General features: G+C 41.1%; 2 protein-coding genes across 2 annotated transcripts in view; one reads left to right on the forward strand and one right to left on the reverse strand.

Moving 5' to 3' along the window:
• phactr2 (phosphatase and actin regulator 2) overlaps positions 1–6,706 on the forward strand; it is a 76,167-nt gene extending 69,461 nt beyond the window's left edge. The window contains 1 exon segment of the mRNA XM_034100120.2: positions 2,387–6,706. Within this exon segment, the coding sequence (XP_033956011.1) occupies positions 2,387–2,402 (16 nt within the window). The 3' untranslated portion in view covers positions 2,403–6,706.
• Positions 6,707–20,676: 13,970 nt separating this feature from the next.
• On the reverse strand, positions 20,677–22,315 carry sf3b5 (splicing factor 3b, subunit 5). Its single transcript, XM_034100934.2, has 2 exons — positions 22,179–22,315; positions 20,677–21,344 (listed from the first exon to the last, which is right to left on the reverse strand). Exon 2 carries the CDS (start codon positions 21,316–21,318, stop codon positions 21,058–21,060), a length of 261 nt encoding a protein of 86 aa, XP_033956825.1. The 5' UTR covers positions 21,319–21,344; positions 22,179–22,315; the 3' UTR covers positions 20,677–21,057.
• Between the last annotated feature and the right edge of the window lie 2,294 nt (positions 22,316–24,609).

A 24,609-nucleotide genomic window follows, 5' to 3' on the forward strand; every position in this document is an offset into this window, starting at 1 on the left:
AACATGTTCAACAAAAGAGAATAAGTTGTATTGTTTGCATGTACATAAGCTTGTAACCAACACATGTTACTTTACATATATCTGTTTGTTTTAAGTCTCCTCTAGGTGATACAGACAGGCTGGACCAGAGAGTGAGACAGAAGTGGACTTCAGCACATACTCCAAGGTACAAATACCCTTTTTTCATACTGTACAAAGAATCGAGAAACATTTTAAAAAGATGAAGTATTGACTATAATACACTGATATACATTCCATTAAACTTTACCTCATGCTAGATCACCTACACATCAATGAAGTTGAAGGTTCTTTGCATGCAAAAGGTTACATTTTAGATGCTAACAAGCAACATTACTTTGGTCAACTTTCTTATTTCAATGTATTGAAGGAAACAATTATTTAACACATGGTAAGAATTGCTACTATTTATCTCTTTATATTGTGTATATGTGGTAAAAGTGATTATTTCAGTGAGACAGCCGAACAGAGCAAGAAACTACAGTTGCACTAAGTTTTGATAACAGTTAAAATTTTAATTTTAATGTTGATGAACTTCATACTGTTCATTCGTAATCTGATTATCTTTGTAGCTCACTGTTGACATTTAAAAAAATACATTACAATAAAAAAATGATTATATCTAAACACACAAACACACCTCTTTCATAAATAAAACACTTGCTCTGCAATAATGTCATGTTTTATGTTTCTTGTAATGTCTCTTAGGAAAGGACATACCTGAAAGCCACGACTGCCTCACCACTTTCTCCTTCTCCGAGGGTCAAGAAGAACATCCACGAGGAAAATTAATCCTGGTCCTCCTCACAGAGGAAAGCCCTCTCTACCTCATTCCTCTCCGGCACAGACAGGCCGTCCATCACACGGAGGTTTCTCCCTGAAGTCCCTGCAGCTCTCTGGACACCATGCTGTCTCAATCCGTTCACACTATGAGAGGGGAACAAATGAGTGTAACAAATGCTTTAGACAATAAGAAATGTAAAGTTAGCTGTTGAGTTGCGCAGTCTTTTTAGATTGTCAATACTATTACTGGAAAATCATATCTCATGTCTGAAGGTTTCATTTAAAAGAAGAGTCACCTGAAAATAAAGATTGGTCTTTCTATACGTTTTGTTGATTTTGACTTTTTGCTTCGGGCTTTACAGCAACTCTGCAGAAACTTATGGGTGACATGACGGACACTACATCCATTTATATATACAGTCTATGCTTCTGCTTCATTAGTAATGTATCACCGTAAATCCTACTGTTTTATTACATCACATTGATCAATATTTAAACGACTCTTGTCCTCAGAAGACATTTCCTCCAACAGTAAAGTTATGCTGATATACACGCCTGCGTCTGCTGATCCAGTTCATTAGCCTCCGCCATTGATTGCAAATAAAGTGCAGTTTCACGCTCTCGAATGTTATTAAATCTGTGTGGCAGAGGGATTTAATCCACCAGTAAAAAGTGATACACATTTGAGTCAAATATATTTTTCCAAATGAACTACACTCTGTTTGACTCCAATCAGTTAATATGGTGGCTTTACCTTGAGTAGAAGATGCTCAATATGTGTTACATTGCATAGTCTTTTGACAAATATTGTGAGCGTGAAAGTCCTAAAGAACAGCTTTCCAATACAAAAATAGAATACAAACACTGTTAACATTATCCCGTTTATATTTGTATTATCCAAACGGTTTACCTTATATTGTATATCATTTATTTGGGATTTTCCCCTAATGTTGTTATTATGTTGCACTTTCTCCCCTTTTTTATTGTAACTGCTGCACATCAATGTCCCCAAGGGATAAACACAATATAATCTTACCATATCGTATGTATTCCATAATATTAAGTGAAACCAATATCACCTTCATCTATTCCTGCAGAATCTAAATCATTCATCTTCATCACAAAAAAAGAGAACAGAAAAATCATCACATCAGACCATTTTCATTCTCTAGTCTAAAGCAATACACTGCAGCACACGATGCACTGTGAAGGCAGGTGTTTAAGAAGTGTTTCTGTGCCTGATAAAAATCCATATCAGATGAAACTGTGGCAGCAGTAGATCATTGAATGTATTACTGGATTATTAAACGTTGTGCAGGTTCTTATCCTTCTGCTTTTTAAGCACCTGCTAAATATGTTTTCTCGATGTGGTTCATGGCTTTCACTTAACACAACTTTATGGGAAGATTAATAACAAACTATTTAAGTGCAATTTGATTGCAACCCATAAAACCCTAAATGACTATCTCTGCGTTGACAGCAACTACACATGTGATTTATATTGATTGAGTCATTTTAAACTGTGCATTTGTGTTGCTTTTTAATGAACTAAGACTGTGTGTTTGTGTATTGCTTTTTTCTCCAGATTCCATCGGCCCTAAGTGCTCTCTGCCAGTTGGACGCCGGCAGCACAAGCTCTCGTGCACGGCTCCCTGCAGGACAGCTCACTCTGCTTGGGGACCCTCGTGCACCTGATGTTATGTACTTCTGTCTTTAGTGACGGCTACAGGTGTGTCTTAAGGCCTCGGCCATCATGGACACCAGTGAAACATTTGCACATATCTACAGTCAGAAGACCAGTAGTGTGTATAGCGCTCGGATTAGATTATTTATTGTAGATAGCCAAAACCTGCTAGTATGTTTGTTTTTGTTTCACTTCAGGATTTGTCATGAGAAGTCCCAGGGGGGGGAAATGATGACCCTCCTAGCAGTGAATGTGGCTTAATTGTACTCAATGGTTTGTGTATTGGCCGAGGTATGCCTTGTCATGAAGCTGCCAAATGTCCATATAAGGACATCCTCACAGAGCAGGAAACGGCAGTGATTGTGTGCTGATGTCAGTGCCTTTGTCATAGATCAGATGGAAGGAGAGGGCCTCTTGGCGCTGTGTCTGAAATACTGCAGTTCAATTCATACACATATTTAAAGTATATGGCCACTAGAGGGCATTATATCATAAGAGTTATAGAGAGTAAGGATGAAGATGTGTATATAGATGAAGAATAATCTGCGAGTGTTATATTTATAATGGCTAAAGATGGCGGGTTGCTCGGCACCTGAGGCCCTCACAGTGAAGTGCAATGGAAATGACTCCAGCTCTGGCCAATGGTAATCCCTCAGCAGTCCTCCTGATGATACACACTGATCATGTACCATCATATTTATTGTGTTGAGTATTTTAGTGCCTGGTCACAAAGTGCTCGACTTGCTGTTGGATCCACTTTAAGCTTTGACCTCCAAAGAAAAAGCAGACATTTTAAATGTTGATCTTCTTATTTCAGTGATTTCATCAGGCAGATTCCCTTTGATGGTTTTATGAATAGAGAAACGATGCTCAGTTTCACCTCTGAAGCAAAGAGCAGTCCTCTCAAAGAAGTACTTTATTTTCCATTTCCTCGAACATGCTTTTGCATTTAAGCTGTCAGCCCGCGGTAGATACGCAGGAGATGTCCACACAAGTGGTCCTTTTTCAATCTTGTCCTTACATGCACCTTGTATCCAGCGCTGAAGATGTGTTTGATTCTATTTCAAACCAGAACAACTGTTTAACTTTGGGAAATAGACTAGACCTGAAACAATTGATACATTTTGCAAAACTAAGTCATTTCAATCAGATTTTAAGCAACGCTGCCAATAAATTGCTAGAGAGGTTGTGATTTGTTTTAACCCTAAACGACATCAAACTGAATACTGGTTGGTTTTTCAGTATTTTGCATCTTTTTCTGATGATTTATAGATGAAACATTTACATCATATTGCATTTAGCTGACGCTTTTATCCAAAGCGACTTACAATAAGTGCATTCGACCAAGAAGATACAAACTAGAAGAAAACAGAACCATATAAGTACATCAGGTTTCATAGAGTCAAAACATTTCAAGTGCTACTCAACTGGCTTTAGATAAGCCAGTCCTTTGTTAGTATATAAGTGCTTTGTTAGTCATTTTATCGCTCGAAGTGGAGTCGAAAGAGATGAGTTTTCAGTCCGCGCCGGAAGCTGTGTAAGCTTTCTGCTGTCCTGATGTCAATGGGGAGCTCATTCCACCATTTTGGAGCCAGGATAGCAAACCCACGTGTTTTTAATTGAATCATATTTCTTGAAAAAATAATCAGCAAAAACATTGTCAGTCAAAATCATTGTTCCAGTGATGAAAGGCACTTGTTCACTTTCTTGCTTTGTGTTGGATAAGAAGATCGATTCCACTAGCATGTGATTAGCTTAGTTTAGCTTAGCATGAACACTGGGAGCAGGGGGAATGGTAGAGGTGATGGTAGACTTTTTTCTTTATCACAGAGCATGAGAGTGGTATTAATCTTCTCATCTAACTTCTGGCAAATAATGTGAATGTTAGCTTATCGCTAAATGTTAAACTATTCCTTTAATTTCACATTTAAGGTAAAATAAATGTCTCTGTGTTGTAGTTATCTAAGCAGTCATTGTGGAGATTAGTAAACGGCTCTATGTATTATTAATGGGATTTCCTTTTGCACTCTTAAAAAGAAGACTCTACATCTAAATTGATATTTAATGTGAGGAGTTTAAATATAAAGATGTCAATCTGTTTATGCTTTAATGTTCCCCTTCGGTGCAATTTAAGATGTTCTGCTTAAGCTGTGTGTTGAAGCAAAATGCAAAAGCGGTCAATTAATAATGATTTTATTGTTGTGTGTGAAAGCCAGAATGTTTGCTGAGCTTACGCAAAGAAAAGGTGTAGGTGTAGAAACACAGATAATCTGAATTTATAACTTGCTCTCAGATGTATTTTAAGGACTAATTTGAGAAGAAAAACAAAACAAACAAAAAGTGATTTTTCTCCCCAGCACATTGAACTGTCAAGGAGATATTTTGCTGAATAGTGATTGACAGATAGAGCTTGCTGACGTCTAAATGCGTGTGCTCTCACAATAGACCACAGACCTCAACATGACCCGTCATTATTCACAATAGTAACTGAAAAGGACACATTTCTTCTTTGTGCTTCTGAATCTGTGCGGAGGTTGTCTCATGAAATGATGTACAGTGATGGAAAACAACCAACAGTATTCCTTCATGTCAATGTCTATGTTGTTATATATATTGATTATTTTGTACATAATGTATATCGAGCATGTGCATACATTGAAATCACTTTTACTACCAGTATGATACAATAGAACATGTACATGTTTTAAGCTCTGATTTTAATGGTCTTATTTTTTTATTATCCCCAGACAATAATAATGACATCAACAGTTCGCTTCATACAGAGAACAGTTCATTCAAGGGCTGTCCTGTTAGGAGACCTTCCCGTTTCCTAAATAGATCACTGACAAAATCATCTTTCACTGCTTATTTCCTAGTCTGTTCCACCTCCACTTCAGCTTTAGTCAGCAGGTGCAGTGCAGCAGGTTTTTGATGGATGAAGACTCAGTTGAAAAGCAATTTATTATCCGTTCCGGACTTCAAGTTGGATTTATCTCTTCTGATAATCTTAGGTCACCTTGCACAAAGTAGGATATGAAAATGTAAACTACATTGGCTTGGGCACAGTTAATTTGGTTGTCTGCACATAGTGTGAAATTAGCTTCTTTATGTACCGTGTACTAATGCTGAGTCCGAACCGCAGAGGCGTTCGACTCTCACCCTCGACCCTTTGCAGCATATAGTCCCATCCAAATCTCCCATACCTCTTTAGCTATGCTATATATAAAGGAAACAGCGTCCAGAAACATATCTTAAGAAACATATATCAGCCTCTTGTGTATAAAGCTGAACATAATACAGCAAATACTGAAAAAAAAAAAAAATAACGCTTTAGATACAATCAAAAGTCTTACTTGGAAAGCTTCGATCCAGTCATGGCTTAGTAAACATGAATATGCTGCTTGCATCTGGTGTTGTCTATTTTATTACACAGGTGACTTTTTAATACAGTGGAGCCCTTTTTATTCTGTTCACCGATGCACACATCCATACTTTAGTATAGAATTAGGTATTGCGTCTAGTGTGGACGAGCATTGACAGATGGTTGAACCAGACAGTATTAATCACAAGGAGCGAGTCCTGTCAAACGTTTGACTGCAGTCTGTCTCATCTCATCTTAAATGAAGCTGCAAGATAAACACAATTAACCTTATCGAGACCAAATCAAAGTGTTAGCTCACCACACAGCCCTTGCATTGTTGATAATGTGAAATTAAAGATGCAAACAAAGAATTCCTGCCATTAGATTAAAAAAAAAAGACTTCTCTAAAATTCCAGTTGAGGTGTTTTAAACATCCACAGACATCAACAAACTTTTCCCAGGTGCTGCTGTTTATTTGCAGTACCGTAAACTACCACCAGTTCATGAACATGTTTACATTTGAGGATGTCTGCTCTTGTGATGGTTCTTGAGGCTTCCTTTATCACATTCACAAATCAAATCGGAGAGCCATAATCTGACTGCCAAAAGCCTTTAATCGTCAACATGTTATTTTATCTTCATCATGTGCGATTCACAGGAAGGTGTAGTTATTTGCAGGAGATTCACAAGTGTCAGTCACAATGTTAAGCCTCCAATTTGAAAAACAGCCATTGAAATGCATTGATTTTTTCTTTTATGATCTGTGAAGTCAAAGGATGATGTCATATATCCCCAACACAGCTATTGTTATGTCCAGACTGTGTATATTGTTTTTGTATATAAAGAATCATTGAAAAACATTGATTTTGTCAGCCTGTTTTTTTCTTGTCACATGAGCAGTTTTACCTTTATCAATGAAGTAATAGGATGCATACAGCACATGCAGGAGTGCACAATGTAGAGACATAATTATTATGGAAGTAATTTGTTCACAATCTTTTAACATTCACAAAGCCAATGTCAGAATTTTTTTTTATTGCATTGATCACTCTGCACTCCTTTTTAGAGCAGGTTTTAGGAGGCTACATTTCCTAATTCACTATTCAGAGAAATGAAATGGAAATACAATGTCTGAAGGGTTTTTCTTTAAATACATCATTCCTTTCAGTTTTCCTAAAATAATTAAATAGGGAGCCAATTTTTGGGATTTCCACTTGTATCACAAGGACGGTTGTGAAACATCTTAAGAGCCCATTTAGAAACTCATTAGTGGAGCAATTGGTGTCAATTAAGCCTTTGTAGGATATTAGATTTTTTTTCTTTAATGAAGAAAGCCTTTAACTCAATCTCTTCTCATCACCTTCCATGTACTCAGTATTTGAATAATTGTGGAGGATGACACTGTAATTATCCTGAGAAATCTGTCTTGAACATTGCTGGGCCTTTTGGCTCTCATTGAGTTTCTAGGTTACAAAAGGACAAATGATTCTCCCCAAGAGAGGAGACACATGGATTTTCTTTTCCGCCAAGGAAGCGGTCTGGCTCAGAGGAATATGAAGTGTTGTTCAGTCTACCACTTTGGTCCAGAGAGAAATTATTAGAGAGAAGTTCATTGTTCCAGAAGGATGAACCCCTAAAGACTTGGTGATCCTCTAAACTTTCATCCAGTGTCATCACAAAAACTACATCTGTGGTTCTGAGTAAAATACTTTCACTATTATATAGAATGCTATTAAGTTTGGTATTGTGGTGACCACCTATTAATACACTGGGTTACATAATTCATACATGGAACTACAGTTGGGGGTATTGTTCCCACACGGACATGTTATGTGTTTAATATGTTGTGTGCCCTCCTGGCTTCTCTCTCTTCTTCCCGGACTGCAACCGGACAACATGACCTTAGCTGCTCTCAAATAACGTTCCCTTTTGCACCTTCATTGCACCGCCTCTGACTCACTATCTCTCGGCACTACACTGGTGACCCTGACAAGTCTCGAGAAGTTTCCGGGACGGACCCGAACACGGCAAAAGGAACTCAAGTTTCTTTCTCGAAATGCCGGGGATTTTTTGGAATTGTCCGTGGCTGCCACCGGCACGCGGACTGAGGCACGGTGCGCGCCCAGCAGAAGAGCTGGGGACGTTGCTCGCCATTCCCGCATCAGCCTTCCATCCAACAGGGGGACGATGCACGACCTGCTGGGTCGACCAGCAACCCGATTGCTACCTCGTGGGCAGAGATGGGGTCGTTACTAAACAAATGTAATATATATTACTTTTTAAAAAAGTAATATATTACACTACTTCGTTACTATCTACATAAAGTAACTCGTTACTTTACTCGCCGAGCACGTACGAACTGCGCATGCATGAGTGGCAATAACTCTCCTTACCAGCAGGAGGCGGTAGTGTGTATTTGTCATTCAAAACAGGCAACAACCGGAAGATAGAGAAGAAGAACAGACGACGTGATATAAACAAACAACAAATAGCTTGTGCCAGAGCCCTAAGAGGCTTCTCAATTCTTACATTTCCCCTCCTCGACTCCCCTCCTCGAGACTTAGTCCCGCCCACAGGAGATGCGAGCGGAGGACCGAGGAGAGAGGAGGGGAAGCAGCAGACGTTTAAAGAATTGAGAACTCTTCTCCTCTGAGCATATTAAAGCAATGTCCGTTCATTATTACTGGCAACAGCTGCATCAGCTGTGTTTTGTCATATGTTATAATCTCTGTTAGATCAGCTGAACATTGTTCCCCCACATATTTACTTTTAATTCATTGAGAGTGCGGTATAATGAGACAATAACAGGCTCCAGATGCGGACACACACACACAAATATATTTATATAAATATATGCAATTTAAAGTATAAGAGCACTCTCATAATAACACAATCAGAGACTGGATATATCCCCCCCCCCTCTCTCTGGTTGCTGAAATGGGGAATTGAAATTACGGGCCAAAAGTTGTATTTCCAAGTATTAAAAGTAAGCAGAGGACACCAAACCAACTGAGACCCGTCTATCCGCCGCATCTGCGCACTGTACAACACACACCTAAGAGGCTTCTCAATACTCACATTTCCCCACCTCGACTCCTCCACTCCTCGGTCCTCCGGTAGTGACCCGGAAATGAATTTCAGCGCGCCATTTTGAAGGACGTCTCATTTCTCTAAATGCACACCGAGGACCGAGGATCGAGCGTCGAGGAGGCTCTCTGGAGGAGCTGTAACCGAGGATACACTGATGGTTCCTCCACGGCTCCTCCGCGGATGCATTTCCGGGAACGGTGGAGGCGTGACGCACGGCCGGACTTATCTCAGCCAATGACAGCTCTGCATGCATCCCCTGGATATTATTTTAGAACCTGCTCTCATCGCAACGCGATGTTTCCAGAGAGAACAGCTGTGAGGTGCAGAAAGCAGAGCAGTGTGTAAAATATATATCACTCAGTATAACATGCCTACTCTCTTTATTTGCTTTAGTTTAGTAGATATCTACAAACAAAGAGTCGATATTTTTCTAAGACCATTTAGTGCTTCATATAATAAAATACACAACGGCTGTAGCTTATGCTTTAGGACAGGGGTCTCCAACCTTTCTCCACCTGAGAGCTACTTTGAAAAAATGAAAGTGGCCAAAAGCTACTTGCATCGCATCGCTTACATTTATTCACATAGCACTCATCAGTTGAATTAAGCTACTTTTGTGTGAAATTGCAACACCCAAAGCTTATCTAAAATCTTAACTTCACATCAAGGTCCAAGAAAACGACAATTTCTCACATATTAATATGGACAACATAGTAAGTACTTCACTGAAGATTCACATACATGTCCAAGAGCAAAATACAATGTTTTCACTTCTTATTATGGCCCACATAGTAAATACATCACCTTAATAACCTTGCAAGCATCTTATGGCACGTGTGTAAAATAAGTGCATTCACTCTTTTGTACAGTCAGTGAGATGACTGGTGCTGCATGGAGTCTACCATACATGTATGCTGGACCCATTTAGGTTCACTCTAATGGAGTCATTTAATGTTCATCAGTCGGTCTTGTTCTGTATTTAGATTTCATTCATGCCAGAAAAAGCTGCTTCACAAAGGTCTGTAGAACAGAGCCACATAAAGCAGACATGTTCAGTGCTGCTTGGTGATGTTCTTATAGTTTTCTGGGTCTAAGGCTCCAGAAATGTTGTGAGTTTTGCTGAGACTTAAGCTGAACATGATTTTGGAGATTTATAACCTCCATCTCCACAGGATTGACACTGAACAGTGCAGCCATCTTTTCTTCTTCTTCGTGTTGACATGAAATTATAATAAATGAATTGTATAGGTCTAGCCTCCCTATATCTGTGTGACATTTGTCCATCCTCAAAAACAAAAAAATACTTCTGCAGTCTAGCTGCAGCTTCTAGCAACGGTCTTCTGTTAAAAAAAGGACACTGAATGTCTTGAATGAGGCATCACACACATGACTTGAGTCTGAACACAGCAGACAACAGGAGTATTTAAGCATTATAAAAAAAAATAGTGCATGTGGGTGCACACTTACATTCTCTGTCTTACTGTTGCATGAATCCCATGAATGTATGAGATTAAGTTAGCTTCATTATATCTCAATCAGTGATTAAGTGAATAATAAAGTTTCTATCAGGTCACTATCAGCCTGTCACTCATTATTTTCAGGGAGGGGGCGGGGTTTGGAGGAACGGAGAGGAGACGGTGATCGCGGAAGCTTTCTTCCTGCCTTCACAAACTTTACACACGTATTTATGAACTGAAAATAGCAAGAGGACATTCATACTCTGCAATCCAAGACTTGACATGACGAAAACGGGATTTGTGTTTTTCAAAAACACAAATCCCTCCCTGTGTGTCTCTGAGCCGCAGGGACGCGGCCTGATTCAGAGCGGGTCATTCTGCCGTTGGTTCTGACTGGTGCTGCTGGAGAAAGCAGACTGCTCCGTGGGTGGTGTCGCTGTGCCGCTGTCACGTCTGTTCCTTCCTTGATCTCTGCGTCACCGACACATTTGATATTCGTGTGACAGAAACAATTCTAAAATAAAAACACTTTATTGTCCGGCCGCGGCCGAAAAATCAAGAATCAACGTTACTACGCTATAATCGATAATCGAGCGGCGAGCTACTGAAAAGCTGCCCGCGAGCTACCGGTAGCTCGCGATCGACGTGTTGGAGACCCCTGCTTTAGGAGCTGTAGGTGTGTGTGGTACAGTGTGTAAGTGTGTGTGGTACAGTGTGTAGGTGCGTGTTACGGTACAGTGTGTAGGTTAGGGTGACCAAACGTCCTCTTTTGCCCGGACATGTCCTATTTTCACGCCCTGTCCGGGTCGTCCGGGGGGGGGGGGTTATAAATTCATGAAAATGTCCGGGTTTCGCGGACCGTTTGCATGTACTTAAATTGACTGGCGCATTGCACAGAACACTACGGTACTCTGTTGCGTGTGTGACGTAATCCCTGAGTCTGAAGCTTTGTGGGCGGCTCTACAACTATGCTGACACACAAACAGAGGAAGGGGACAGAGCGGACCGCAGCTCACATTCACAATGCCAAAGCGCAAATGTACTTTTACAGATGAATTGCAGAAGAAATTCCAAATGTACCGACCCGGTCGGAACAAATGGAAGGCGGAGTGCACCGTGTGCAAAGCTTGCACATACGTGTGTGTCCAATAAAGGTGCAGGCGATCTTAAAGCGCACATGGACACAGACAAACATAGGAAAGCTGTGCAAGGTGAGAGTTTGTCGGCAAAGTTGACAGACTTCCTTGTTAGACCAGGCAAAACAGAGGATGCTGTAAATGCAGGCAGCGGAGGGTGCGTTTGCATTTCACACTGAAACATCACAACAGCTACAGATCTATGGATTGCACAAGTGCCTTGCTAAAAAAAAGCATTTCCAGACTCTGACACTGCCAACAAATTCAGTAGTGCGCGCACTAAAACCGAAGCCATTGTCAATGGTGTTATAGCGCCCCACTCGAATGATGTCGCGCATGAAGCACTCAAAGAAATCCAATACTGTGGTGTTTCTACAGACCGGAGTAACCACGGAGCAGTGGAAATATTCCCAATCATAATCCAGTACTTTGACTGGAAGAGGGGTCGCATGCAAACAAAATTAATCGAGGTTAAAGACACGAGACCATTGCACAATATCTCATTGAAACATTGGCAAAAAACAATTTGTCTGAAAAATGCATTGCATTTACTGGCGACAATTGCAACACAAACTTTGAAGGAATCCGACGTGCTGAAGGGGGAAAGAATGTGTTTGAAAATTTGAAGAGGTTGCTGCAGAAGAACACTGATCGGTGTGGGGTGCCCAGCACACATATTGAATAATTGTGTTCATCATGGGGCAGACACAATAGATATTGACCTTGAGAATATCATGTTCAAAATCTACGAGTACTTCCACATTTACACTGTGCGCACTGAGAGCCTGAAGGAGTACTGTGATTGTGTTGACATTGAATACAGAAGGTGGCTGTCATTGTTCCCAGGCATTGAGAGGATGATACAGATGTGTCCAGCCTTAAAGGCATTCTTTCTGTCTCAGCAAAAACCACCCATAGTGATCAAGAAGTTTTTTGAAAACGAATTCAGTGAGACCTCTGGCACATGCACTCACTCATGTCTGCGTTCCACACCCACATTCAAGACATGGAAAAGGAGAAGAACTACATTATGGTAAGGAAATTAATGAACAGCATCCACACCATTCTTCTTGAACGCAAGAGCAACAACTTCATGTCCCTTAAAGTTAAGGGACTACTGACACAAAAGCATAGTGATGGACTTGGTAAGGAATATGACCAGTTGTGCTGATGTGCAAGGCCTGTACAGTACATGTCTGGAGTATCTGGAGAAGTGGATGACTCCCATGGAAGAGTTCTCCACATTCACGTGGATGGATCTGAGTGAGCCACCAGAGTGGAATGATGTGGAGGCCTGCATCAAGTTCCTAGGAGAGAAGGGGGTGGTAATTGATGATGTCAAGTGTTTTGACCAGGTCACCAATCTGAAGAGATTCACAGAAAGGTGCAACCGTGATGAGGAGTTCAGTGGCCTGCAGGTGCACCAGAAGTGGACCAAATATTTTGAGAAGGCCAAAAGCATTGCATGTTACTCAGAACTACTGAAGATTGCACAGTTTGTCTTTGCACTTTCCTCTCACAATGCAAATGTTGAGAGGGTTTTCTCACTGATGCAGAGCCAGTGGACCAAGGAGAGGAACCAGCTGTCTGTTGAGTCACTGAAGGGGATTCTATTTGTGCAATACAATTTGAAAGACATGTCTTGCAAAGACTTTCATGCTTATTTGTTGAGCAACCGAAAACTGCTGGGAAAGATCAGCTCCACAGCTAAATATCGATGGGCAGACGAGGAGGATGAAGAAGAAAAGTAGGATGAAGAAGATTGAAGTATGCAGCTATGCAGAGAGAGAAAGCTATGTAGCTGTGGGAGAGAAACTTTAAACTTTTAATTTTAAATTGGGACCCTAGAAAACTGTTTGACGCTAGAAATATGTGAAAAGTCGTTGTTTCACTGTGGTTGTTTATGATGACAGGGCCTGGAATTGTGTTTACAAACATTTAAAGTAGGCTTATATTTGGTTCATGGTGCTTGGTGCCTCAAAATGTGTTTGGTTTGATTTAGGTAATCAAATGTTATGTTATGTTCACTAATGGCAATTATGCAAATGTGAAATCCAAAACTGCATAGTGCACTTTTAAAATAATTAGATTAGTATCTTTGTGAGGTTACTGTTTTATTTTTTACATTGACAAGATACAAAGAGATTATTTGTTAAAGCTGGATTTTCTATTTTCTACTATTTCATATATTTTGTTATTTATTTTTGTCCAGTACGACTTGAAAAGAGAGCTATTATTTTGTTACAGGTTGATGTTTAAGTTATTCTTGTGCATTTGAGATTTGTCAGAGATAATTCTAGGCATTAAAAAACCATGTTGATTGTTGAGTAACCTTGGTTTGGTGTGTCTTTGGTTATAGAGAGATATTATTGTGTTATATACAGTAAAATAATATAAATAATAATTGTATATCCATACAGAGGAGGCATACTTTAAAACAATAAGGCATCTTTGAGTAAACGTTGAGTATCATTAAGTATCTCGAGGCTGGGGGCAGCATGTCCTCTTTTCTGGAAATCAAAATATGGTCACCCTAGCCTATGTGTATTGTACAACATTTTTCAATATGTATTTGTGCAATCCTTTGACTGAAAACCTGCTAAACGAATGACTTTCTCTTATAAATAGCTTTATACAGTAGCATAGCTTGACATGCTTTACATCAGTGCATATAAGCAAATGCTAGCTAAACCTGCTACTTAGTTACTTGAATTTGTACGTCTGTAAATTCTTTAAATACAATTTGCACTCCTTTTTATAATAGTGTGCTATTCTCTTTGTCTCTATTTATACTTTGCTGAAACACCGTTCATTTCCCCTTTGTGGGACGAATAAAGAATTCTGATAAGACACGTTGAATCTTGTCATTGTTAGCATCCGTTAGCATTTAGCTCAAAGCACTTGTGTGTTTCTGTACACCCTCACAGAGCCCGGACATGTCTGTAGATTCTTGTGTAAATGATTTATAGTCTTTCTTTATGTCCCATTGATAAATGTCATGTATCCAATCCAATTACACTCTCTGCTGCAGTTAAAACAACAAACACAATTAATTTGTTAGTCTGCTCATGCTTTTCCACTTGTCTTTTCGCCCTTGTGGCTGAGTATAGCCTATTGAAAATATAATAATCAAATATTTTTCAAGCTGTTATACTCATCAATTGAATACGACTTATGCAAAATAAGACAATTCTAGTCACTAATAGCTGCTTCCAAAACAGGGACTCATTCATTCAAATGTAAATGTAAACCAATTTGCGTATGTGACAGGACTGAGACTATTCTGCTGTGCCATTAAAACTACATTTTCCTAAATAGATTGTGAGGTCCCATACTGCTTGGCATCTTAATGCGTATGCTGTAGACAGCTCCGAACCTATTTCGGTTTGTATGGGAGCATCTATGACCATTAAAGTATCAAAGTACCAGCCTATCTATTCAGTCTCATTCAGAGGACGAGTCGGAGCCTGCCAGCTTTTTAAGAGCATGCAGTAGTAATGGAGTTGGTTCTGAAGAAGAAAATGGAAGAGATTGATGGAGACAAGAGACCATGGATGTATAATAAGACAGGGAGATTGGTAAAGAGAGGTGGTAGGAAATCAGAGTCAGCAGGGATATTCAACTTATCTGGTAACCTGCTGGCTTTGGAATTGATTTTACAGAACATAGTGCTACCGTGTGTCAATGACAGAAAACGTGTTGATTGAAGTTATTACTTTTCTCACCTGAACACATTATTCCCTTAAATCCTCAACTTTATCTCGCTGCTGTTTACCGATCTGAACTCTGCTCTTAAATCCAAACTGGGCTCTTTTTTTAAAAAGTAATAAATAGCCAATCTCCTCCAAAAGTTTCCTCTTTTAATTCCCCAAGAGTCAGAAGCTGCAAAACACACACACACACACGCACGCACGCACGCACGCACGCACACACACGCGCACGCACGCAGGCACACGCACACGCACACGCACTAACACACCCAAGGTAATGAAGTTCCCCAGGCAGAGTGGAAAGGCAGTTTGGTCTCTGGCACACTGCCTGGTGATCTCGACTGTAATGCAGGACTTCTACTCGAATGGAAAATGGAGTGGATGTAAATCATCAGTTAAATATCACACAAGGTAACAAAAAGTGTGTTATTAAAAGGTCTTTTCCACCCAGTCTTATTGCAGTCATTGCCCTCATCCAATTCCTTGCATTATTGCATAAAATGCATGAAAGGTTGGCTTTTAACTTTCCCTGCTCGTGTAATTAAAAGGATAGCCCAAGCGAGGGTGATAACCTTTATCTCGCAAACCGGATTTGTCATCGCACATATGAGACGTGCAATGACGAATCACATCAATGTATACGTTTTATCAGACACATCCAGCATTCATTAGCTTCTCTCCTCTGTGTGTCACTATTCCATCCCTTTTTGCATTTTAGTCTGCATTTTTCACAGAAAATATTCATGTGTTCTTTCCCCACTGAAGAGTCATTACTTGTGTTTGTTAACTCGGGTATTTTTACTCTCCTGGTAAGCATCTGTAGGCATCAGAGATGGAGAAAGAAACATAAAGTGATGTTATGATAGAAGGGGTCGAAGAAGAAGAAAAGAAGATGAGAGTAGAGAGCTTAGAGGAGAACTGCATGTGCCATCCGACCTCTGCAGCTCATCCAGAATGCAGCGGCTCGTCTGGTCTTCAACCTTCCTAAATGTTCCCACACCACGCCGCTCCTCCGCTCCCTCCACTGGCTTCCGGTAACTGCTAGAATCCACTTCAAGACACTGGTACTTGCGTACCATGCTGCGAATGGATCTGGCCCTTCCTGCATCCAGGACATGGTTAAACCGTACACCCCAGCACGTGCACTCCGCTCTGCATCAGCCAAACGACTCGCTGCACCCTCGCTGCGAGGGGGACCCAAGTTCCCATCAGCAAAAACACGTGGGTTTGCTATCCTGGCTACAAAATGGTGGAATGAGCTCCCCATTGACATCAGGACAGCAGAAAGCTTACACACCTTCCGGCGCAGACTGAAAACTCATCTCTTTCGACTCCACTTCGAGCGATAGAATGACTAACAAAGAACTGCTAACAGAGCACTTATATACTAATAAAGGACTGGCTTATCTAAAGCCAGTTGAGTAGCACTTGAAACGATTGGCTCTTTGAAACCTGATGTTCTTATATGATTCTGTTTTCTTCAAGGTTGTGTCTTCCTGGTCGAATGTACTTATTGTAAGTTGCTTTGGATAAAAGCGTCAGCTAAATGCAATGTAATGTAATGTAACAATGGAGAAGGAAGGTTAAGGCAGATAGATGGCGAAAACAGGTGGGTGAGAAGGGCAGAGATAATTGGATTGTGGGAGCATTCATATTTGACATGGGTGAATGTACCTTTTCAACCGACGTCTTGTGTAATCACAGAGCGCAAACAAGACGCTCACATCAGCACGAACACAGAGTGGTTAAAAGATGCCTATCACTGTTTCAGCGACTATTAAAAATGCAAACGTGCACCAATGCCCATGCATGTATTGTTCGAACTATGGCTTTTAAAGGGCCATGTAAGTGGATGACATTCATTACTTGAACCATAAAGAAGCTGTGGGGTCCTGAGTGTTCACAGAGGGGAGTGATAATGAACTGCTATGTGAGAGGAGATCGATCCAGTGCGTTGGGCTGTGAGGTGTTAAAGCATGTACTACCCTGAGTACTAGTGTGCAGAAGCCTCTTCACCAAGCTAGTACAGTTAGACTACTTCAAATTGAGCATTTCATTATGGGCAGTGTTGGAATAAGTACGTGAAATACTGTGTAGGTTAGTAGTACAGTACTGCATTATGCCATATCAGCTTATCATGTGTTTTTATATATGTACAAAGTAACTGCGCGTTAACATAGATGTAGTGGAGTAAACAAATTCAATATTTGCCTAAAAAATTAAGTATTAAGTGGCATTAAATGGAAATACTCAAGTAAAGAATATGTAGAATATCAACAAAAGTAGATACACTTAATTACTTTCAACCACGGCTTATTCATAGTTTACGGGTGTGTTTGGGTCATAACTCTAAAAGCAGAAGGATGAAAACACAATGATGAGAATGAAATGTTTAGCCACATTTCTTGGTTCATGTTTTCTTTACAGCTGCTGTACTATTCTTCTAGTTTTATTCCTTGTTGTTGTTGTTGTTGTTGTAGATTTAGATCAACACCTTCATAACCGGAGTAGAAATGGAAGTATAATGCATTTCAAGTACACACTGAGGGAAAACAAATGAACATTTGATTCCATTATTATTAGGGTCCATCCATCAGCTTGTGTCCCTAGTGGGTATTCAAAAACGTATAGCTGCATTTTACATGTGATCATTAAGTTCCAGGAATTGCAAACAGATTTACCTTCAAATATAGGATGTGTATTATGGTTGTATACAACTTTTTTATTTCCCTGCAGTGTTGAAGTCTTTGTGAAGTGACTATAAATACGGTGCAGGACAAAATATTTATGGTCGTTGTAAGGGCTCCAGAAGGAATAACAACACACTGAATGAGCTGTTTCACCTACTCTGCCCTTTCCCTCTGCTGCGGGAAAAACATTTTACACCGTTTGTATTGCTTTTAGTACAGAAATACCACAGAAACATGTCATACCCCTGTAAAATACACCTTGTGAGTTCTTTCTCAGGCTGAAAGCTGCAGGGGTGAGAAATTGAGACGTGTTTCTGATACAATCATTTCTTCTTGTGAATTTATCAGTGGTTCGACACAATATTTCCCCCTGAACAACATGCAAATAAAAGAAAGGTGTGCAGAACGGTCTCTGTCAGAGTGCTTCACTTAGAGTGCATGTTGTGGCAGTGAGAGCCTACACTTAAAGTACACCCACCTGCAAGCCACATTCCCATTAAAAAGTCTATCTCAAATGATGTCGCTGGAAACTGAGGCGTCTCTTTATGTGTCAGTTTATGTGAGTGTTTAATGTGGGAGTGTGTCGGCACACAGACAGACCTCTCGCTGCTTTCATACCTGACTTGGCAGCACTGACTTCACGACTCTCACAGTGTGGACAGATGGCAAGGACTTACCCCACTAAGCAACCCTCCAACAAACACACCCACAGACGAGATGCACCACACAGGAACTTCCTTGGCACCCGCTGACTTGTCTCTCAATCCAACAATGAGTCATGCATAGCATCCTCTCCAGCAAGGTTCTGTGTTTGTGTGTGAATGTAGCCCGCAGTATGCTTTGATGATTCATCTGAAGTCAGCGAGACAAACCTCGGACCCTGCTGCTCTTTTCTGGCCACACAGCGGACCTCAGTATAAACAAGTCATTGTACCAACTGCAACGTCAAACATCTATTATATTTCAACAACCCTGAGGCCATTTGCTTTTATAACAGCCTTCTCTCCTGACTGGTAGCATATTAAACTCCTGTTCAAAGGGACTGATTCAAATTCAACACTTCTTTCACGCTGCGACTGCTCAAACAGAAGATAATTTTCACTTTGGGATCTAATTGCCATCGAGACCAGGCAATGAGAAGCTCTATTCACCACTGACATCGTATATAATCAGCCATCTCTTCAAATTACGTTCCTTGAAAATTGTGTCTGGATTTGAGTGACATAAGAATCTCCATGGAAATAAACAATCGCATGTTTATCACGTTGCAACTTCAGATTACAATCAGAAATATAATGACAACGCATGTCAGGATGTGTGTTTGTCATGCACAGCTGATCTGTGGGCACTACCGTGTGGGTGGATGATTGGGTACAGCAAATGTGAGACTGTGTAGGTGGGCAATTTGAAAGTCTGAGTTTATACTTGCATGTATCTTATGAACATGTATAAAGACAATGCCTTTATGCTTCAAAGTAAGAAACTGTTTTCAACAGTGGCTGACTAACACTTTTGAGTCCCACTTTAATAGATAATTGTAACGGCCGCTACACACGGCGGCGTGCGTTGGCGCTTCAACCCATTCACTTTGAATGGGGTGACGTCACGATTCGCCGAACTGCATTGTGGGAGCAAAACGTAGCTTCTCTCGCGGTGCTCGCTGCAAAAGTAGAGCAATGTTCTACTTTTGCCGCCTCGACGGACGCGTCAGCCAATCAAATCCCTCGTATGAAAATCTGACAGTACAAGCAGTAGCCAATCAAACCGCGTGTATGTTGGGAGAGCCAGACCGCAGCTATTTCCCATATGTCAAAAAATGGAGGAGAAAATTATCGTGGCGGTAGGGAATCACCCGGTACTCTATGACCAGTCCCTCTTTACATACAGGGATACAAACCGGAGGAGCCAGGCATGGGGGGAGGTGGCAGAGACAGTGGGTGAAACTGGTAGGTTTTCGCTTGTTTGGGGAGTTTATATCCAGTGTACTTCGTTTGAATGGACAGCTAGCAAGCATAGACAGTATATTTAGCCAGCATGGATGTAGCATGAATGCTTTGCTTTGTATGTCCGGGGCGGGACATTCATGTGATTGGTTGTTGGTCGTGTTGCTCGCGTTGACTCCCCAAGCTCAAGACACGCCCACCGCCAAGCAGCAATGCACGCCGCTGTGTGTAGGGTGTCATTGCTTTTTCTGAGTATAATTATTTCCCATTCTTTTAAATTCAAGTGATGAAATAAAACATATCTTATTTAAACCATAACATATATGCAAATGCCTTCATTCAGGACATGAGGTCACTTAAGGATTCAATTGGTATAATTATGTGTTGAATTGGAGTGGAAATGTTAACACAGCTAACGATGAGTTTGCTACACCACCATATTCAGAATGAGGCAATATCTTTGAGCAGATAGAGTTGATCCCTTCTATTGCATTACAGAGACTTGAGAAAGCTGAACCAAGGAGCATTGAAACTGTGGTCGTTTCTCAATGTCGAGGAGGCTTGCTTGGTAGCACATGTATGCTGGGCATTTAAACAGTGATTCGGCGCCACTCGATGACGTAGTATGCTTGAAATAGTGGCTCTGTAGCAGCTTTACTCGACATTGAGAAACGGCCCGTTGTTTCCTCATGGTGGCCCAACACTGAACCAAGTCCCTTTTTGTTTTTCAAACGTGAATTTGTCACTGATCTGTATATAGTGTGGGTATTGACATTTTGACGAGAAGAAAAATACGTAACTACATTTTGAAGCGTAATGGATTTTAATCAAATCAAAACAGACGTTTATATTTAGTTAATACAAATATCCAACAGATGATGTTACACCAATTTGTGATGTTATCTTCTTTCATACATGTTTACATTTTGGAGCCATTTCCTAATGATTTCACCCTTGAAACAAAACTCTCTTACAGCTGCATGTGGTATTAAAACATGTGTTTCAGTGGTAGAGTCCGGATGAACTAAAGACCTTTGTCCAGGTATCAGCTGTTGTGTAAATGGACAATTGATCCAGTCTTGGCAGGGTCATGTTGATGATCAGACATTTTAGAAGAGGACAAAATAAAACGTGTTTAGCAGAAAAAACCGAGTAGAAAATATTCGCAGCTCACTCCAGGGTAATCTATGCATCATCAGGTTTATCTGATGGAGGTCCACATGGTTGAAGCATCTTCTCCATCAGGTTGAAGCGAACACGAGCTTTGCTCTCGTTCTCAGCCACGGAGAAGTAGTTGAGCAGGTCGAAGTGTCCCATGTAGGAGCAGTAAGAGTCCCGGTGCTGGTTCACCAGCCACTCCCACTTGCTGGTGTCAGCGTGTCCTGTGCCGATGTACTTCGACTGAAGATGCTCCAGTTGACTGTGGATGTTGTATCTGTCCGTCATTCTTGCTGAGAGGAGAGTCCCAGAGGCTAAGACAAAAGTCAAATTAAATGTTACTATAAATGGTCATGCAGAGGCCAAAATATAACATCAAAGTCATCATGCAAGTACAATTATGTATCTGAAACAATCAAGTGATTTCCCATACTTATTAACAGTTGCTTCCACTTCTAGTCTCACATATTTTTGCCGATACGGGTTATTTTGAAGAATAATTTGTTATATATACACAATTACATTGTTTTTTTTACCTCAAAATAAGTGTTGTTTCCTCATTTACATGTAATATGAAAACTACTATTTGGGTATGTCAATGTATGCACCATTTACACCGAAGCACATTCCTCGTGTGTGTAAACCTACTTCCTAATAAACCTGAATTTAATTCATTGTAGGACATTTTCAGAAATACGTGAGGGTATTTTTAAACTATATATTTGTACTAATTACGAGTACGACCAAACAAACGGGATATCGACTCTTTGCAATTCACTTTCTCCGTGTTAAAGATGGTGATGTTCTTCATATTTTTAAAAAAAGACAAGCAACCAGCTCCCTCTCTTTAAGCCATAGAAACGATTATAATGTAATCTTAACACAAATGCTCTCGATAATTTACGTAAAAACAACCGCGTATATGTAATTGCGTCATATAACCGTAAAAGTAAATAGCTTCCTCGCGTCGAAGAAGCAGTTAGCATGCTAACGTTGTTTTCAATGTATTTTTGGCTAACAGTAACGTGATGTTAGCTAGTTGTTGTTAGCCACCATACAAGCCTCTTTAACGGTAAATCAACCGAACGTTTTGAATAAATAAAGGATTCTTAGTAATGACATGTCTCTAAAACGCAACATATACTTACTTGATAGTATTAAACAGTTTAGGAGCAAAGGTAACAGATGTTCGCGATGTTAAAGTCCGTCCTCACTTCGTTGAAATGGTTGATGTAATAGCCTTCCGGTAGGGTGTCCCTGTAAAACGGACCGGGAAGAAACACAGGTCTTCGTTCCGCTTCTCAATTAAAGATTCACATTTTTTGGAAACTTTCTGACACGCTGTTGTTTTGAATGGGTCTGACTATCCTATCAGCACAGATATGGTACATAAGCCTCATACATAAAACATTATCATTTTTGGCCACCATACGCAGGAACGTTACTGCTCCCCCCCCCACCAGAGCCACTGTGGAAGATGTACTGCTATTTTTCATGTTGTGGTAATGTGTAATGCTTCCTATCCCAATAGATAGATAAGGAGGCAATTGCCTGAGTATTTATAAGTTATGGTACATATGGGAAAGGGGTTAATTAACCTAAGATGTGGGTGGTATTGTTTCTGTTTTTAATCAGCATTCAATAAACATGCTGTAAGCTTGACGCAGAAGTCAGAAGTTAAAGGTGGGGTAGGTACATTTCAGAAACCGGCTGTAACCGGATGTAAGATCACATCATTGAGATTCACTTTAATATATGATTGAACTATAGATAGCATCATGGGCGGCGCCAGGATTTTTTTGCTGTAGTAGCTTAGCAGTTGCTATATGACAGCACGGCGTTGCTAGTTAATTTTCAAAATAAACAAACAATACCAGTGGGCCAAGCACGAGCCTGTTCATATTGTAGCGTTCACCGCTATTCAAGATCACTCAAGCCTTCAATGTCGAAAACGTTCTCTTTATTTACAGAACCAATCAATAGTGTAATACTCATGACTTTCACGTAACACACACCGGAAAACGCACACACATACACACCTGGAAGGGGCGGTCTCTCCCTAACCCCCTAAACGCACCAGGAGCGTCTGCGCCATGCTGCGACCTCCTCCTGCGACCTAACCCCCTAAACACACCAGGAGCGTCTGCGCCGCGTTACGTTGCGGCTGCGCTGCGCTGCGCCCTCCTCCTGCGACCTAACACACCAGGCGCGTTTCAAAACGTTGCGGAAGCGGAGCGTCATGTGTGCAGCCTCGCAGTTGTTGTTGATTTTGGAATATTTCCTGGACATTTTGTACTTCTACAAGTAAGTAGGCTACGTAGTTAAATGGTTTATGTTTGTGTCTGTTTAAATCGGGTTTATTGTTGTTATTTCCTATTTTGTTGTGTTGTAGACTACAGACACAGTTAATAATAATTGTAATATTCCAGTTATAAACGACATGAATCAAAGATGTGTTGCTGTATTTTAGTGGTAAAAAAATATGCATTCATCATCATAGTTATTGTATATATAATTGACAGTGCCTGTAAACCGGAGGAGAACGCTGCAGTATTCTCCTACTTGAAAGACGGTGGTGGGGGGGAGGAGAAGGAGCCGGTTTTGGGTGCACCCGGTGCACCCCCTCAACCAGCAAAGCAGACAACAAGGTGATTTTCATCACTTCCTGCCTGCGCCGCGCTGCGCCGCTTCAAAAATAGGATTCATCCTATATTTTAGAAATTCCTTGCGGCGAGGAGCTTCTGGGACGCGCCGAGCCGCGGCGCGGCGTGGCGCGTCTGGTGGAACAGCACCCATTGACTAGAGTGGCCGCGATCTTTGCGAACGCCGCGGCGCAGCCGTAACGCAGCCGTAACGCAGCCGTAACGCAGCGCAGACGCTCCTGGTGCGTTTAGGGGGTAACCCGTAACTCCTGGTGCGTTTAGGGGGTAACCCCCTAAACGCACCAGGAGCGTCTGCGCTGCGTTACGGCTGCGCCGCGGCGTTCGCAAAGATCGCGGCCACTCTAGTCAATGGGTGCTGTTCCACCAGACGCGCCACGCCGCGCCGCGTCCCAGAAGCTCCTCGCCGCAAGGCATTTCTAAAATATAGGATGAATCCTATTTTTGAAGCGGCGCAGCGCGGCGCAGGCAGGAAGTGATGAAAATCACCTTGTTGTCTGCTTTGCTGGTTGAGGGGGTGCACCGGGTGAACCCAAGACCGGCTCCTTCTCCTCCCCCCCACCACCGTCTTTCAAGTAGGAGAATACTGCAGCGTTCTCCTCCGGTTTACAGGCACTGCCAATTATATATACAATAACTATGATGATGAATGCATATTTTTTTACCACTAAAATACAGCAACACATCTTTGATTCATGTCGTTTATAGCGTGGCGCAGCCGTAGCGCAGCGTGGCGCAGACGCTCCTGGTGCGTTTAGGGGGTTACTCCCACCAACAACATTGCCTAAATAACGCACTTTTCCTCCTCTCTGACCTCATTCTGTGACTCTCCTCCTCCTCATTCACAATTCCCCGTGTTAGATCTCACTGTCAGCACGCCTCGAACAATGCGCCATGTCGGAAAATACAACACATTCTT

The sequence above is a fragment of the Pseudochaenichthys georgianus genome, chromosome 15 (genome assembly GCF_902827115.2).
Source record: "Pseudochaenichthys georgianus chromosome 15, fPseGeo1.2, whole genome shotgun sequence".
NCBI lineage: Eukaryota > Metazoa > Chordata > Actinopteri > Perciformes > Channichthyidae > Pseudochaenichthys > Pseudochaenichthys georgianus.

Bases quoted from the DNA above. Each gene is read 5' to 3' on its own strand.
- sf3b5 (XM_034100934.2), bottom strand. From the start codon at position 21,318: ATGACGGACAGATACAACATCCACAGTCAACTGGAGCATCTTCAGTCG.